Below are 16,512 nucleotides of genomic sequence, written 5' to 3'. Positions count from 1 at the left end.
AATCCAGACCAACAAAGGGTGTTAATTGGATATGATAAGGGATTAGGTAGAATTTATCATGTCTGTGCAAAAGGGGATGGGGAGACACTGGGGGAAGAAAGGGATGGGGGATGTGGTTTTAACTAGCCAAGTCGATATCATTGCCATCCATTTGGACTGTGTCCAGTTGGAAGATGAGGTGTTGTTCCTTCAATTTACAGGTAGAGTCAGTCTGGGAGTCAATGAGACCATGGACTGACAAGTTGGGAAGGGAATGGGATGGGGAACTGAAATGGGTGTCCACTGGGAGATCCACGCTATTGTGGTGGACAGAGCTGAGACGTTCAACAAAGCGATCTCCCAGTCTGCGTCCAGTATTTCCGATGGAGAGGAGACCACTGCAGGGAGACATCATCACCACTCCCAGCTTTGAATTCACATCAAAGTGACCAGCCATATTAAAGAACAATTTTAATCTGTTTTGGGCAAAATGAGGAATATAATGTTGTTTAATATTTAAAGATTCTTGTATCTGACTAAATATTTATTTCTTAAGCATGTCCTGGGCATTTCATATAAAAATGTTACAAGGTGTTTGCTTTCTTTCTGTGCTAGAATTTTTATACCTTCCTTGCCCGTCCAAATATCCTGGCTCACCTGGATCTGGCTGGTACAGATTGTGCCTTGGACTCTGTAAGTACCATTTTCCTCGATGAACCTCTTTGATGTGATTCCTGTTTTCCCGGAGAGTGAATGACTACAATTCCACTCAGTCAAATTTCATGATCTGGTCATTTTACATTTTAAAACTTTATATAACATGCTTTCTTTTTCTAAATCAAGTCATATCAAGATGTTTTTCCTTAACTATACTAAGGAAAGGGAAATAAATAACTTGTTGGGGATAGTGGTGGAAGCTGAAACATTAGGGGCATTTAGGAGACTGTTAGACAGGCACATGGATGAAAGTAAAATAGAGAGTTACGAGGAAGGGAGGGTTTAGTAATTTTTAAAAAAGGAATATATGGGTCACCACAACATCAAGGGCCGAAGGACCTGTACTGTGCTGTTGGATTCTATGTTCTAACTATGCTCCTTATGCCAAGACAGATGCACTATGCTGTCTTTGTGTAAGACCCTCTTCCTTCCCTCACCTCTCCACCCCTCTTCAGTTCCCTGGATGCTGCTTTTCCTCTAGCTGAGGAACCTGCTCGTTGATCGACATTAATAGGAAGTAAGTGCACACCAGTAACCTGGAGTCACTTGCTTTTCCTGGTGTCCCCGCACAAACTGAATTAGAATTTGGATCTGTAGATTTGAGGCAATATGCCTTGCATTTGAGACAACCAGCTCATCACAAACAAACCTGCACAGAAATACCTATCTGTTGCAACCTTGGTTCACAAAATGACATCTGCACCAAGGCGCAGTACAATATCGAATTTCCTTCAAGATGATGTGGCGGTGAGGACTTTGAGATGGTTCTAGGTTAGGTACAGGAACAAAATGTTTAAATGGTGTTCACGTGATTACACACTAAAATAAATGTAGAACGTTGACATTTTTCTTTGAGTGGGAATTTGTACCCATTTCCTAGCATCTATTGTGAAATTAATCTCATTATTTTCAGTAAGATTTTCAAGTTCTCTGCACTTTATTCTAGCATTAAACACACACACACACACACACACACACACACACACACACACACACACACACACACACACACACTTGTGCGCACACACCCTTACATCCTGTTGAAACCTCAAAGGGGAGTCGATAAGCAGGTTATTAGTGAGACACGGTCACTGATTGCATTGTATTTGTTAGGATTCAATGCAACTGTGATACATGCACAGCTCCTCCTAGAATGCAGGTCTTGAAAGTTTTAAAGCACATTACAGTGTGGAGTGCTCCGGTATTCTCAATGAGGAACCATGAGAAAGATTTCCTAATAAGCAGAGTGATTATGAAGAGGTTTTGTCAATGATGCATTTATATAGATTGTGATATTTTTCTGGTGATTGCAACTGGTGATTGTCCGTTTTCTCCACTGTAGCTTTTTGGAGCACTGAGTCATGGATGTTGTACACATCTGACCTCTCTGATTCTCAACCGAAATGTTATTTCCCAAAAGTAAGTAAAATAAACTGATAAGAAACCTTTTGGAAGAAATTAGAGATCATAGAACATTACAGCACAGTAAACAAGCCCTTCCAGTCTGTATCAAACTATTATTCTGCCTGGTCCCACAGACCTGCACCCAGTTCCTAGCCCTCCATAGCCCTCCCATCCATGTACCTGTCCAAATTCTTCTTAAATGTTAAAATTGAGCCCGCATTCACACTTCAGCTGACAGCTAGTTCCACATTCCCATCACTCTCTGTGAGAAGAAGTTCCTCCTCATGTTCGCCCTAAACTTTTCCCTTTTCACCTTTAACCCATGTCCTCTGGTTTGTATCTCACCTACCCTCGGTGGAAAAAGCCTAACTATATTTGCTCAGTCTATACCCCTCATAATTTTGTACAACTCCATCAAATCTTCCCTCATTTTACATAGCTCCAGGGAATAAAGTCCTAACTGGTTTAATCTTCCATGTAACTCAGTTCCTGAAGTCCCGGCAACATCCAAGTAAATCTTCAATGCACTCTTTTATTAACTTCTTTCCTGCAGTTAGATGACCAAAACTGCACACAATATTCTAAATTTGGCCTAAGTCTTTGTACAACTTTACCACAACATCCCAAGTCCTATACTCAACACTTTGATTTGTGAAGACCAATGTGCCAAAAGCTCTTTACAACCCAATCTACCTATGATGCCACTTTCAGGGAATTATATTTGTGTATTCCTAGATCCCTCAGTGCCCTACCATTTACTGTGTATGTCTTACCTTGGTTTGTCCTTCCAAAATGCAACAATTCACACTTGTCTGCATTAAATTCCATCTGTCATTATTCCTGCTGGTTCAGATCCCTTAGCAAGCTTTGAAACCCTTTCTCACCGCCAACAATTTCTCCAATCTTTGTGTCATCTGCAAACTTGCTGATCCAATTTACCATGTTATCATCTAGATTATTGATATAGATGACAAACAACAATGGTCCCAGCACCAATCCCTGAGACACACCACTAATCACAGGCCTCCAGTCTGAGAAGCAATCATCCACTACCACTCTGTGTCTTCTCCCATATAGCCAATGTCAAATCCAGTTTACTACCTCATCATGAATACCGAGCTTCTGAACCTTCCTGACTAACCTCCCATGTGAGACCTTGGGACCTTGTTATACAATATCCGCAGCCCTTCATTCATCAACTTTCCTTGTATTTATATCGTGCCTTTCACAATGTCTGGATGTCCCAAAATGCTTTGCCACCTTTTTATTTTACAGCATGGAAACAGGTTCTTTGGCCCAACCTGTTCATACTGACCAAGCTGGTCCCCTTTCCCTGTGTTCAACTCCGTATGCCTCTAAAACTCTATAGTTTTCTGATCTGTATAAGTACAGAAAATGCAGTGCATGGATCCCTTTACATTTGTAATGTAGCTCCGTCTATATATTCAGCATGTTATCGATTCTATACATTGGGAAAGTTGGTACAATTTGTGTACATTGACACACATGGCCTCCAAGAATGATACAAACTTTGCATTTCAAAGGCTTTTGCATCAGGCTTAACCCCAAATGTCTCGGGTGCCTAGTCTGAAATCCTTCCCACAGGCATCATCGAGCTTCAATGTGTCACTCAGCACATACTCCTGCTTTCTGGCCATGCCAGTCTGTGGCATTAAAAACAGAAAAATGCTGGAGGAACTCAGCAGGTCTCACAACATCCATAGGAGGTAAAGATATCTAACTGATGTTTCAGGTCTGTGCCCTTCCTCAAGGTCTGAGTAAAAAGCGGGCATCTATATTAAAAGGCTGTTGACAAGAGGAGAATGGGAGGGGGAGAAGTGCAGACCAACAGACAAAAGGTGTGAATGGATATGATTGGAGGACAAGACCAGAAAGGTGAGATATGATTGGGGGAGGGGGTGTTTCTTGCTCTGTGAGACAGAGGGAAAGGGGGGGGGGGGAGAGAGAAAGATGGGTGTTGCTGAGAAGTCAATAAACTTGGAGAGTCCTCTGCTACACAACTGCCCAGCAAGAACTGTGATGGGAGACCTCCTTCAGCATCATGTCTTATATCTGGTTGCTATAGTAGGGAGAGCTGCAGCCAATCACACAGCAAAATCTCCCACCAACAGTAATTTTCTCACATCCAGGTTATTTATTTTAGTGTCATTGATTGAGGGAACAATATTGAACCAGTGATAGCTCCTTTTCAAAATAATCCGGTGAGATCTTTTACATTCAGCTGAGAGAGCAAAGTTGTGGTTCATTGTCTCTATTTTACTATTGGTTGATTTCTCTGTTAACATTTGGTGTAAGTTGATTCACATAAAATCCCAAGTCATTTAAATTGACAGCAGCCTGAGAGATTCATGTGTCTCCACAACCCAGCTGAATTTGCTGGTTTGTCAGCTGAGAATCAGAACTGAGTCAGCAGAGTGGTACCTGTGAAACTGCAACATCGAAGCAGTATCCTTGTTGCTTCTCTGAAGAATCTGCAGTTCGGACTGTTCTGAACACGTGAAGTAACTGAACTCAACTCAAAATCTCTGGTTGGTTCATTTTTAAATTTAAATTTAGACATCCAGTATGATAATAGGCCATTTCAGCTCATTTCAGCCCAGTTACACCCCATTAACCCATACCCCTGGTACATTTAGAATGGTGGGAGGAAATTGGAGCCCCGGGGAAAACCCACGCAGACACGGAGAAAACGTACAAACTCCTTGTGAGATTCAAACCTCAGTCCAGTCCTGATCACTGGTGCTGGAAAGGCATTGAGCTAGCCATTACAATCGTGCCTCCAATATCTGTATCCTATGGATCACTGAACAGAACTTGTTTCTTAAACCAGACCGGATGCCCTGTAGATTACAATGCAGATTGAAGTCAGCGTGCATGGACCAATGAAACACAAGGCTATCTTATGACGTATACTTTGCACATTGCTCTTCTTCCTGTGACAATCCATTTGGCAATTCAGTCCTGCATCCGTGCACCTTTCAGTTCCGTTATGTTTATTTCCAATAACATGACCTCCCCCTTTATCTGGTCACATCAGCAGATCTACTCCTGTTGTATACTTATCCAGGGGCCACCGCTGGGGTGTTGCTGAAGCTAGGCTTCAGTGGAGGGCAGTGTTTATGCTAGTCATAAAATTCAGCAGAAAATGATGAAGAAAAAAATCTGGCAGCTCAAAATAATGCATCTGTTGTTTATCCTGAGTGGTCCACTGGAGGTATCCTTAACATTTTATCAAGCCTACAGTGAAATGTGGTAGTTAAACACTGAGGGATTGCTTCACTTAGAAACAATTTGTAAACAAGTATTTTAATCCCCAGGACTGTTTCTGAGGTTGGCAACAGTGACAACTCTCACCTCCAGCCACACCAACAATTGTGGAATCCTAGTTCACAGGCCCAGCATTTCCCCACATTTTCACCTCAGGCTCGTACAAATGCACCTCAGCCCTCAGCACTTGGTTTCACAAAGTCAGAAAATAGCAACAACACTCAGCTTAATATTGTTCTGATCCTGTGATTTAGGGTAAAGCGGGGGGGGAAAAGTTGAAGGAAAAAGAGGGATAACGCTTGCATGAATAGAAGCAGATTGAGTGGCAATGCTCATGTTTTCAGTGAATTTAACTCCAAATTATTTCCTTCTGAAATTGTCAGCAAAAAATAATGTTTATTGTCATACACATTGTACAATGTATGAAATTCTTGCTCGCTCTAGCCAAACAGGCATTACATTTTAAAAAAAAGTTACGATCGTATGTATTAATTTATAAAGAGATAATAAATGCAAGAGATGGATCGATAATAAATATTGCTATTTAATTTAATATTATTTAATATTATTATAATGCAATGAAAAGAGCAGCATTACAGATTGGTCTTCTTTTTGTGCTCAAGCATGATTAATTGTAACAGGAAGAGGTTCAAGAGCCTGTGAGCTGTTGGAAAGAAGCTGTTCTTGAAACAAGAGGTTCAAGTCTTCTCACTTTTTGTTGCTCCTTTCTATTAGTTAAAAGCAGATCAGCGTATCCAACGATTGTGTTAGCTTCCAATCATAAAGCTGAGATTTTGTTCAGCATCCTGTGTTAATCCATGTTTCATTTCTATCGAGGGGCATAAGACACTTATCCCTTTTTAAAAAAATATTTGCATAGCTTTCTAGTTACAGGTCTGTGTAATGTTATCTCTTGCAGGAAAGGAAAGGAAATCCATTCTTCGATGAGGCAGTTCTTCAGCAACTGCTTATCCTTGAAGACCATCGTATTGTCTGGTATCAAGCTACCACTAGAAGCAGTAAGGTACATGAAAGAGCAGTGAAGATTTTGAAATGTAAACTTAGAATAAATGTCCTGACCATTCCAAGGACAGTCATTAAAGTTTGTTTAATAATTCACAGTTTGACTTGTGAAAGCAGCAAATTAAGATACTGTCGTGGTGTAATGTTCTCAGGCAGAACAATGAGTGACTGATGCAGAGGAACCACTGACTTCACAGAACAAGCCTGCAAGAACATTGATGACATGATAAAAAGAGACCCCAGAAACCAATAGAGCAGTGACGAGTTGCGCAACGTGTAGAGCTGCTGCCTCCGTTCCAGCCACCTGGGTTTGATCCTGACCTTCCACACTGTTTGTGGGGAGTTTGTACATTCTCTCTGTGGTAGTATCAGTTATCTTTTAAATCTATATTTCATGATACTTCACAGTAACAGGCCCTTCCAGCCAACAAGCCCATGTGACCCAAATACTTCACTGTGACCTACTAACCCCGTGTAGTGTGCGTCGAAAGAACCAAAGACTTGTTGATCCAAACCAAGGCTTTTATTAACTTAAAGACTGGAGCCTATCACAAGTAGGTTGACCAGTCCAGAATGACCTGGTCTGGCTAGGAGCAACCCTTTAAGACCTGCCAGTAGGTGTGGCTACACTCTCAGCCATTCACAGTCATCCTACACTACCATCTGTACATATACACATTGGTGATAGAATCTCTACTATCACACTCCATACCGTGATGGGATGTGGGAGGAAGCCAGGGCACCCAGAGGAAACACATGCAGTCGCAGGGAGAACATACAAGCTTACACACAGTAGCAGATTTGAACCCCGGTCGCTGGCACTGTAACAGCGTTGTGCTAACCGTGTAGCCCCAGTTTCCCCTGTCATCCCAAGGATGAGTTGGTTGATTGATTAACTTGCCACTGCAAATTGCTCTCACATGGGTGAATGATAATCTGGGGAAGATAACGGTTCTTGATTGCATAGCATTTTCATACTTTTGATCTCTACTTTTCAGGTGTCGAGCTCTTGGAACATAGATTTACAATATTATTATGATAAAAACCAAATAATGTAACTGATTCCGATTTGACCAGCGAGTGGAATGTCAGCATGCATGCCGACATCCCCACTCAGTAGCAACTTAATACCATTACATTCTTTTATTAATTTTCAAAATATACTGAGAATCTACTGCCTACATCCAGTCATTGTCTCAACTCTCGCATTTCCATAATAATAAAAAACTTTTGCAGAGCCTGACGAGAACTTGACCAGCCACCCATCTTCTCCAAAGCTTTATAAATAAAAGACGGGTTTGTTTCAATATCTGTGGATGCTTGAAGTTTCCATTGCATTTCTGATCCTACACAGAGCCCTGTTTAATAAATGGGCAGGCCATAGGATGTACCACTTCGATTTTATAAACCATTTATAAAAATTGAGTGCCTAGACCATGGCACTTTTATTATTGAACAAAAAGAATTTAAGGAAGTTTGGCTGGCTAATGTTCCAGGAAAGATTAAGTGAAACTGCCTTTCATAGTACTCAGATTCAGATTTATTGTCAGAGTACATAAATGACATTGCATGCAAATCCGAGATTCTTTTTCCTGAGGGCCAGGCAGAATTACCACAATTGGTAGTACAAAAAAAAACTGTATACATGTAAATAAATAAAGAACTGTAAACAGGTAAAGAATGTAAATAAACTGTGCAATACAGAGAGAATTTTAAAAAATCAGTAAAGTGCACAAGTGAGAATCCTTAAACAAGTCCCTGATTGAGTCTGTTATTGAGGGGTCTGATGGTGGAGGGGTAGCAGCTGTTCCCGAACCTGATGGTGCGAGTCTTGTGGCACCTAAACCTCTTTCCTGATGACAGCAGCAAGAACAGAGTGTGTGCTGAGTGGTGTGGATCCTTGATGACTGTTGCTGCTCCTCTTTGATGGCAGTGTTCACTGTAGATATTCTTGATGCTGGGGAGGGTTTTGCCTGTGATGTCCTGGGCTGTGTCCCCTACCTTTTGCTGGGCTTTGTGGCTGGGGGTTTTGGTGTCCCCATACCAGTTCAATTGAGTGTCAGCAAATAGATTTTGAAGGTCACGTAAAGTAAGCTCACCCATGGGGGAATTGAAGCGGTGATCCCACTAAGTCTGGTCATGCTCCAGGTCAAGCTCATCGTCAGACCCCTAGATCATGATTGTTAGCAGAACCCTTCCTTATCTGGTAGAACTTCCATCCACATGAAATAACACAGCACAGCAAAAAAAGACCAATGATTACCAATCCCCGCAACAAGCCTGGATAAACATTACAATCTGATTTCTTTTAAACTTCTGGCTAATTACATTTCCCATTATTATCCCCTCATCGACCCTCCTTTTCTCAGCACCATCCTCTCCTCATCCCACCCCCTCCAAGCACAAGCATAGCCCTCAAATACATACCCCTCTCAGCCAATAAGTTCTCCTCTGTTTCCGCCTTTCTCCCCTGCTCCCTCCCCAAATGCAAGCTGCCCACCCATTTCCACTTGGTGTGCATGCCTGCTCTCCTGTTAATTGAGTCAAATCTAAGATTGCACCACTCCACTCATCAACAGAGTTCCTTTTGGACAATTTGGACTCTTATTTACTCTTGAAATATTTCAATTAAATCTCAGTTGCAATGAAATTTTCAGCTATGCTTAATATGAAAAATCGGCCTTCATGCATAGGAAAAAAAATTGGTGCTTACTTTATTCATTTCAGGACTTGAAAAGAACAGGTAAAAGTCCAGTTGGATCATCTAACCCATCTCAATTGCTATTGTGACTTTCAGGAGCCAGATTATCCAACTTCACTTAGCTAGAGACCTACATTGTTCTTGGGTGGAGCTGATTCACTCATTAGCATGGGAGGGGGTGGTCAGCAGGAGAGGGTAATGGTGGGGAGACCCCATCTCTCAGCCTGGTAAGGATCCAGCCTTGGATAGACAGGAGGTTGGTCCAGCCACCAAGTTGAACAAAAGCCAAAAAGCTGTGTGGACAGTCTGGCCTGTCATCCTGAGAAAGGCGGAGAGATAAAGGTCATAAGCACGAAACCAATTTTGGGAATTCCATTTTGACTTCCAAAATTACTCAAGTTATTTAGACAGCATTTGCTTTCTTCATTCAATAATTAAATTTGCTTTGCTAATATTCTTTCATTATTTTTAACTTCACAGAGCCATTCTTCAGGGCCTGGCCTACAACACTCACATCTCTGATGTGTTCCTGGATCTAAGTAGCTGTGAGGTAATGAACAATGAGCCATACACTCTCACCATGATGCATCCTATCCTGTAACTTAACTACATCGTTAACAATGTGCAGAGATAAATTATGATAATAATCACCCATGAGATTATATAAATGCAGTTTCATCCATGTAGGCAGCCTCTTATTCATACTAAAATTTTAACATGATGTAAAACACCTGCAGACACCGTGATTGAAGTAAAAACACAGAGCTGGAGAAACTCCACAGGTCAAAGCAAAGGTAAAGATGCAGAACCGACATTTCGCGCTGAGCCCTTCATCAATGTATGGACAAAATGTAGGAAAGCGCCCGCACTTGCTCACATTTTGTCATACCTTGACGAAGGGCTCAAGCCTGAAATGTTAGTTAGTATCTTTCTTTGCTACATAAACTGTCTGACCTGCTGAATTTCTCCAGCATTGTGTTCTTACTTTTTAATTTTTAACATGACTTTCCCTTGTCGAACCCGCTACCCAGAAGCAAACGCAAGACATCATTCAACAATGGGAATCGGGTAAATTTCCCGGTTAGGCGAGCCCAATGCATCAGGGGACTGCAGCATTCGATAGCCGACATCCAAAAAGAAAAGCAGCTTGTTTACCTCAACAGGAAGGTACAGAATGTGGAGTCAACAGAAATAAATAAATTGCTTATGAATAATTTTACATTCATGTAAAATTACATTTACTTTCACTTTCATGTTAGCTTTGTTAGATTCTTTAGGTCCGGAGAAGACGCAGAGGAAAATCACCAGGATGTTGCTTTGATTGTGGCATCATGGTTATATGGAGAGACTGGTGGGCTGGGTTTATTTACCTGACCAGAGTAGGCTGGGTTGCCATCTGAATTGCCAAGCATGGGATGCCATGAACCTAATACAGGTAAATGGGATTGGTACATTAGATAGCATGTATATGGTAGACTGAAAGGCTCTCATCTGCACTGCAATGCTGGTCCTTGATGGAATTGATGGTGCAGAGACTTAGGTGTTCAAATAGAAAGGGAATAGATAATGTCAGCGATTGCTTGTTGCTTTCAAAACTACAGTCACAGACAATTATGTCTAGTGTTCCAATTATGATCTCTTCCTTTTGTCTTCTTGTGCAGTTGAGATCAGCAGGTGCTCAGGTGATCCAGGATCACATTATTGATGCCAACAGCATCAGTAGTCTGGATTTATCAGACAATGGTAGGTTCCTTTCTGCAGACATAACTTGACTGAGACACAAAAGTTTGATAATAATAACTTTGCTTTTTTTGTCTTTTGCAGGATTTGACTCTGACATGGTGACATTAGTCTTATCTATTGGGAGAAGCAAATCTATCCGTCAGGTAGCACTTGGTAAAAATTTCAATATGAAGTCAAAGTAAGTGTGGCATTCTCACATGTTTACATCCATTTTTAATAAGACCTTGTCACTTTCTGGGATCATTTGAAATAACAGCCTATGTTTGCATTAATATTTTCAGAGCCTTGGCTGATGTTCTTCACAGGATTGTCCAACTTATTCAGGATGAAGATTGTGTAAGTGTATGACCTTCAGTTATTTTCAAGTCAAATCAAATTCACTGTCATCTGATTATACAAATATAACCTGACAAAACAGTGTTCTCTGGTTCTCGGTGCAAAAACATAGATACACAACTAAACGTAACACACATACAGACAAACAGTACATATGCATGACAAGTATTTCATTTCTACAAATAAATAAATATTGTTTTGTGCAAATGAGAGTCTCAGATGATTAGTATGAGCCGTTCCTTTGGTCGTTCAGCATTCTCACTGCCTGTGGGAAGAAGATGTTCCTCAGCTTGGTGGCGTTGGCTCTGATACTCCTGTATCTCTTCCCTGACAGGAGCAGCTGAAAGATGCTGTGTGAAGGGCAAAAGGGGTTCTCATATAATACAATTAAATAAAAACCCCAAAACTGTAAGGCTAAAGATTGCCAAGGGGTAAAATAAAACTATCACAGGCTCATGATTTTTCAGTACTAATAGAGACTTTGATTAAAAGCAAATACAGAGAACCCCAACACAATACAAGGTTTCAGCTCCTGAACACTATTTCTCCCAAGTCAAAGACATCTGTTTTCTATTGTAACGCAAGTCAAATCACTATTCATTTAATTTAGCAATCACCCTAACACCATCCATAAGTGAATGGAATATATATAGTCATTATGAATATACCACAAAGCATTTTATCATCACTAATAGCTTGAAAAATGTTCTCATGGGAGAATTTGTGTAAAATGGAATTTCCATAATTCAGTTCATTCGTAACCCGGGAGCTTCTATACAGAACCAGGTAAAAATGGGAAGTAAGGGAAGTAAATATAAAAGAAAATATATATAAAAGGTAGCAGGTAAGAGAGTGCAGTGACAAAATATGAATGCAAAGATGGTGCAAGTAATTGGAGCCGATGCAGAATGATTTTCTGAGAAAATAGGAGCAGGGATCACCTTAGAGTTTCGATTTAGTTTTGAAGCTGTTAAATGCCTTATAAGAACATAACATTGTTCTTTCTAAATGCATTGATCTGATACAGTTGCATGTTCAAGTAGCCGACCTTGGGTTGGATCTAAATCACACTTCATCACAAAAGGAAAGACGCTTTGGAAAATTTCCAGGATTTTTTGTGAAGTCTAGTTGCAGATTCACACCATCTCCCAACAGGGACATTGCTTAGAGGGAGTGGGAATTGTTTCATTCCTGGATAAACCCAAAAGAAACCTTGAATTGACAATTCACGGATCAAACTGCCTTCAGAATTGTTTCAAATTCTAAAGAGTTGCAAGTCAAATTTAGAACCAATTTATCGAAGATAGAGAAGACATTAGCGTGAATTATTTGGTTGGTGCATAGCATGGATCTCTTGTTCCAATTTACAACTATTGGAGGTGCAGGACAGGGCTTGCTGTTCAGATCCCACACAGACCAAGTCCCCAAACCCTGTTAGGAAGAGGCACATGGTAGCAAGCTCTTAGAAGTTGCTTTTAATAACCATATAACAGTTTATGGCATGGAAACAGGCCATCTCAGCCTTTCAAATCCATGCCGGTTCACTCAAACAACTCCACTAGATCCCCCCACCTATTCTCTTTTTTTAAGAGATAACTTTATTTATTCGTTCATCAAAGTTATTACATACAATAAGAAAAATGCGTATTATGAACGATAAAATTTTTTTTAAAAAAAAAGAAAATAAACCCCTCCCCCTCCCCCCTCTCAGCCAACTCTCTTTAGGAGGAGTCAAAGAAAGAATAAAGAAAACCAAAATATATTTACTAAAATCTAATCAAGATAAATCTAAATGTAAATATTCTAAATATAAAGACCACTTATTAAGAGTAAAAGAATAATTATCAGGTAAAACATACATAATTTTTTCCATTACCAAACAAGTTTTCATCTCATTGTGCCATCTATTAATATCAATCATATTAGCATTTTTCCATGTACTTGCTATACATTTCTGACTGGCTGGCTGGGGAGGAGGGGATTGCACTAACTTCTTTATTAGTCATCAGTCACTAGTGGGTTATCCACACCCAGTTTTTTTTTTGGGAGTTATTTTAATCTTATACAAATGTTCCAAAAACAATTGAATTGCTTTCCAAAAAGATTGTATACGTACATATAACCAAACAGCATGAAAGAAAGTTCCAACCGAATTACCGCACCCAAATCAAGAATCTGATTCACTAAAACCATATTTTTTAACTTTTCAGGTGTTAAATACAATTGATGTAAAAATTGATAATTAACCATGCATAACGAACATTTATCAATCTAGTAACACTATCATAACAAGTATCTAACCAATCATCTTCAGAAAAAGTAAAGTTAATATCCTTTTCCCATTTAATCTTAGATCTATTCTATTCTTTTCTTTTCCATACTTCCCTGTAATATTTGGTACATCAATGAAATGTATCCCTTCTTTGGTGCAGTCACAAGAAAAGATTCATATTTAGTCAAATCAGGTAAAATCATGTTTCTACCAAATATTTGTTTTACTAGAGATCAAAGTCAATAATAAACAAATAAAGAATTCTCATTAATACTAAAATCTTCCCTCATTTGATTAAAAAATAAAAATTGACCTTCTTTAAAACAATCCCCCAAGTTTTTTTATACCTTTAGATTTCCAATATAATAAGCATTGATTATACACTGAAAAAGGAATAAGTTGGTTATTATATAACGGTGTTAAAGTCAGTAATTTACCCTTAGAACCTATCATTTTATTTTTCCTCATCCATAACTTCCTTTAGTGTAAAAAAAAACATGTCCAACCCAACCCCTCTTCAATTTTACACTTTCTTTTTCATTCAAAAATGTCTCCTGTAAAAAAGCAATATCAATCTTCATCTTTTTAATGTAAGCCAAAATTCACTTGCGCTTGATTGGATTATTTAATTCTTGAACATTAAAGGTGGCAAATTTCAAATTCGACATATCTAAATACCAAAAATAGTCACAAAATTAATAATAACAAAAAAAGAAAAATTTTCTCAAAAAAATATATAGGCCCTCCAAATAGAAATAATATTCGTTAATCAAAAAAAACTACCAAAAGGTAGTAACTCCCTAAAAAAAACTGGGTGTGGATAACCCACTAGTGACTGATGACTAATAAAGAAGTTAGTGCAATCCCCTCCTCCCCAGCCAGCCAGTCAGAAATATTAACATATTACAAAAAATTTCAAAAATAATTTCAGCCTTAAGATTCCAGTCCAGATGGTGAACTAATTTCAAGAGTAGATGAACTCTTTCCCTTCCGATTCTTCCCATTTCTGCCATTTTGTCCATTTCCAAGTCCCATCAGGTTTTCTTTTAGGAGATAATGGTGGACTTTTTCTTTGTCCTCTGACATCCGGTAACAAATTAGCAAAAACCATTGCCTCATGCTCACTCTCAAAGAATTGAAACTGATAGTTTCCATAAAAAACTTTCAACACAACAGGTTAACGAAAAGCAAATTTGTAACCTTTACATCATAAAACATCTTTAACTGAATTAAATTCACGTCGGCATCTGATGACATCTTGACTCAAATCAGGGTAGAAGAAAACTCTACTATTCTGAACCATCATTGGAGCTTGTCTTTGTCTTGCATTTTGAACTGCAAGTCGAAGGATTGTCTCTCTGTCCAAACAATTCAAACAAAGAACTATCACAGCTCTTGGCGGCTGACCGGATAAAGGTGGTCTTCTTAAAGCTCTATGTGCTCTTTCCAAAACCAATCCATCAGGAAAGGATTCTTTCCCCAACATCTGGGGAATCCAATTTGTAAAAAATTTAAACGGGATCTTGACCTTCTATACCTTCTGGCAAACCCTCAATTTTCACTATTTCTTCTGCTTTGATTTTCCAAATAGTCCATTTGGCAAGATGACGTAAAGATCAGACATGTAATCCCTGACCTCTCTGGTCAGATGTTTAAATGCCCGTTTTTTAACCCTTTATTTTTAATTTTAAAACTTTAATTTTTAGTTTGATATTTTGGTGAGCTATTATGGCTACTAATGTAAAAAAAAACTAAGTCTTAGTTACAAAAGAAAATACAGTTTCGAAGTGCAGAAGAATTGGGGCCTAAACAACCTGGAACAGCCTCAGATCCATTTTCAACAATCCCCAAGCTTCAACGATTGTCGGTGGGAACAAAATCTAAGGTAACAGTTACTCACCAGTCTCAAGATGGCCCTGGTTCGACCCGTTCTGCGGAGGAAGGAGCGCACTCCCGAGAAATCGGGCACGACTCTGGAAACATGCTACAAAGAACTTTCCCGTTGGAAGAGATGGGAGTGTAGAGGAAGAAGATCCCGACGGCAGACACGCAGTCTGCAGTGACTATGCACTTGGGTAGCGCTGTCAACTACGGAGAATTCCGTAATTTTATAAAAAAATGGTCTGCGGGGGACGACAACGACGACCCCCTGAGGAAGTCGGGGGGGTCGTCATTGGGTGTCCAAACCCGCAGCAAGACGATTAGAATGCTGCCTTTTGATGTACAGCCAGAAGAGAACTTACCTTATTCTGCCACTGTACAGGAAATGGAAGAGAGTGAGTTACAAATCATGGAACCAAATCCTGCATTCCAAACTGCACTTCAGCCTGTTTATATGATGCTTGAAGGTATTGCTTCTTATCTGGATGTTATTACTGGTCAATTGAATCAGGTGGTTCAAATGAATACTGATATAATTTCAGACTTAAATGTGGTTAATGCAGAAGTTAAAGAAAACTGGGAAAACTTCAAAAATTTGAAGCTTCTTTTTCTGAATGTAAAGAACAGGTACAATCCAATATAGAAACAATAGTGAAGGTGGAAAAATCAGTTAAAGATTTAGGAGCCCGGGAAAAAGAGTTAACAAGAAAAATGGACTATTTGGAAAACCCCCACTTATTCTTCATCCAATATATAATCAAGTTGTGACAGAATAATTCCGGTTGAAGACTTCGCCTCAGCCATTTGCTTCAACTTTTAGCTTGGAATTAAGATTGGCGCAATGGAGGAAAGTGTGATAAATGCACTTTGTATAACAACATTTAAAAATAAATGATTTTTCTCTTTCCAGCCTCTCCAATCACTGTCAGTTGCTGATTCGCGATTAAAGTCTGGAACAAGTGTCCTCATAAATGCTTTGGGCAGCAACACCTGTTTGAAAGAGATTGACATCAGTGGCAATGCCATGGGAGACAATGGAACGAAGATGTTAGCCAAAGCTTTGCAGATTAATACAACACTTAGGTAGGTGTCATATATAGTACATGTGAGTTAACCCTTGGCCACCAAGAGTTGGTCTCAAATGGATTAATAATAAAGATTGATGGGA

General features: G+C 39.5%; 1 protein-coding gene across 2 annotated transcripts in view; it reads left to right on the top strand.

Annotated features, from left to right (window-relative positions):
- Positions 1-16,512, top strand: part of carmil2 (capping protein regulator and myosin 1 linker 2) — a 140,475-nt gene that overhangs the window by 67,415 nt on the left and 56,548 nt on the right. For both annotated transcript variants that reach the window (XM_069901500.1, XM_069901501.1), the window contains 8 exons: positions 595-672; positions 2,039-2,115; positions 6,308-6,412; positions 9,593-9,662; positions 10,774-10,855; positions 10,937-11,033; positions 11,137-11,191; positions 16,255-16,427. In XM_069901500.1, the coding sequence (XP_069757601.1) occupies positions 595-672; positions 2,039-2,115; positions 6,308-6,412; positions 9,593-9,662; positions 10,774-10,855; positions 10,937-11,033; positions 11,137-11,191; positions 16,255-16,427 (737 nt within the window). The remainder of the gene's footprint in view (positions 1-594; positions 673-2,038; positions 2,116-6,307; positions 6,413-9,592; positions 9,663-10,773; positions 10,856-10,936; positions 11,034-11,136; positions 11,192-16,254; positions 16,428-16,512) is intronic.

This window comes from Narcine bancroftii, chromosome 10 (genome assembly GCF_036971445.1).
Source record: "Narcine bancroftii isolate sNarBan1 chromosome 10, sNarBan1.hap1, whole genome shotgun sequence".
Lineage (NCBI taxonomy): Eukaryota > Metazoa > Chordata > Chondrichthyes > Torpediniformes > Narcinidae > Narcine > Narcine bancroftii.
Note: the sequence above shows the minus strand (reverse complement) of the source record. Positions and strands in the feature narration are given on the sequence as shown.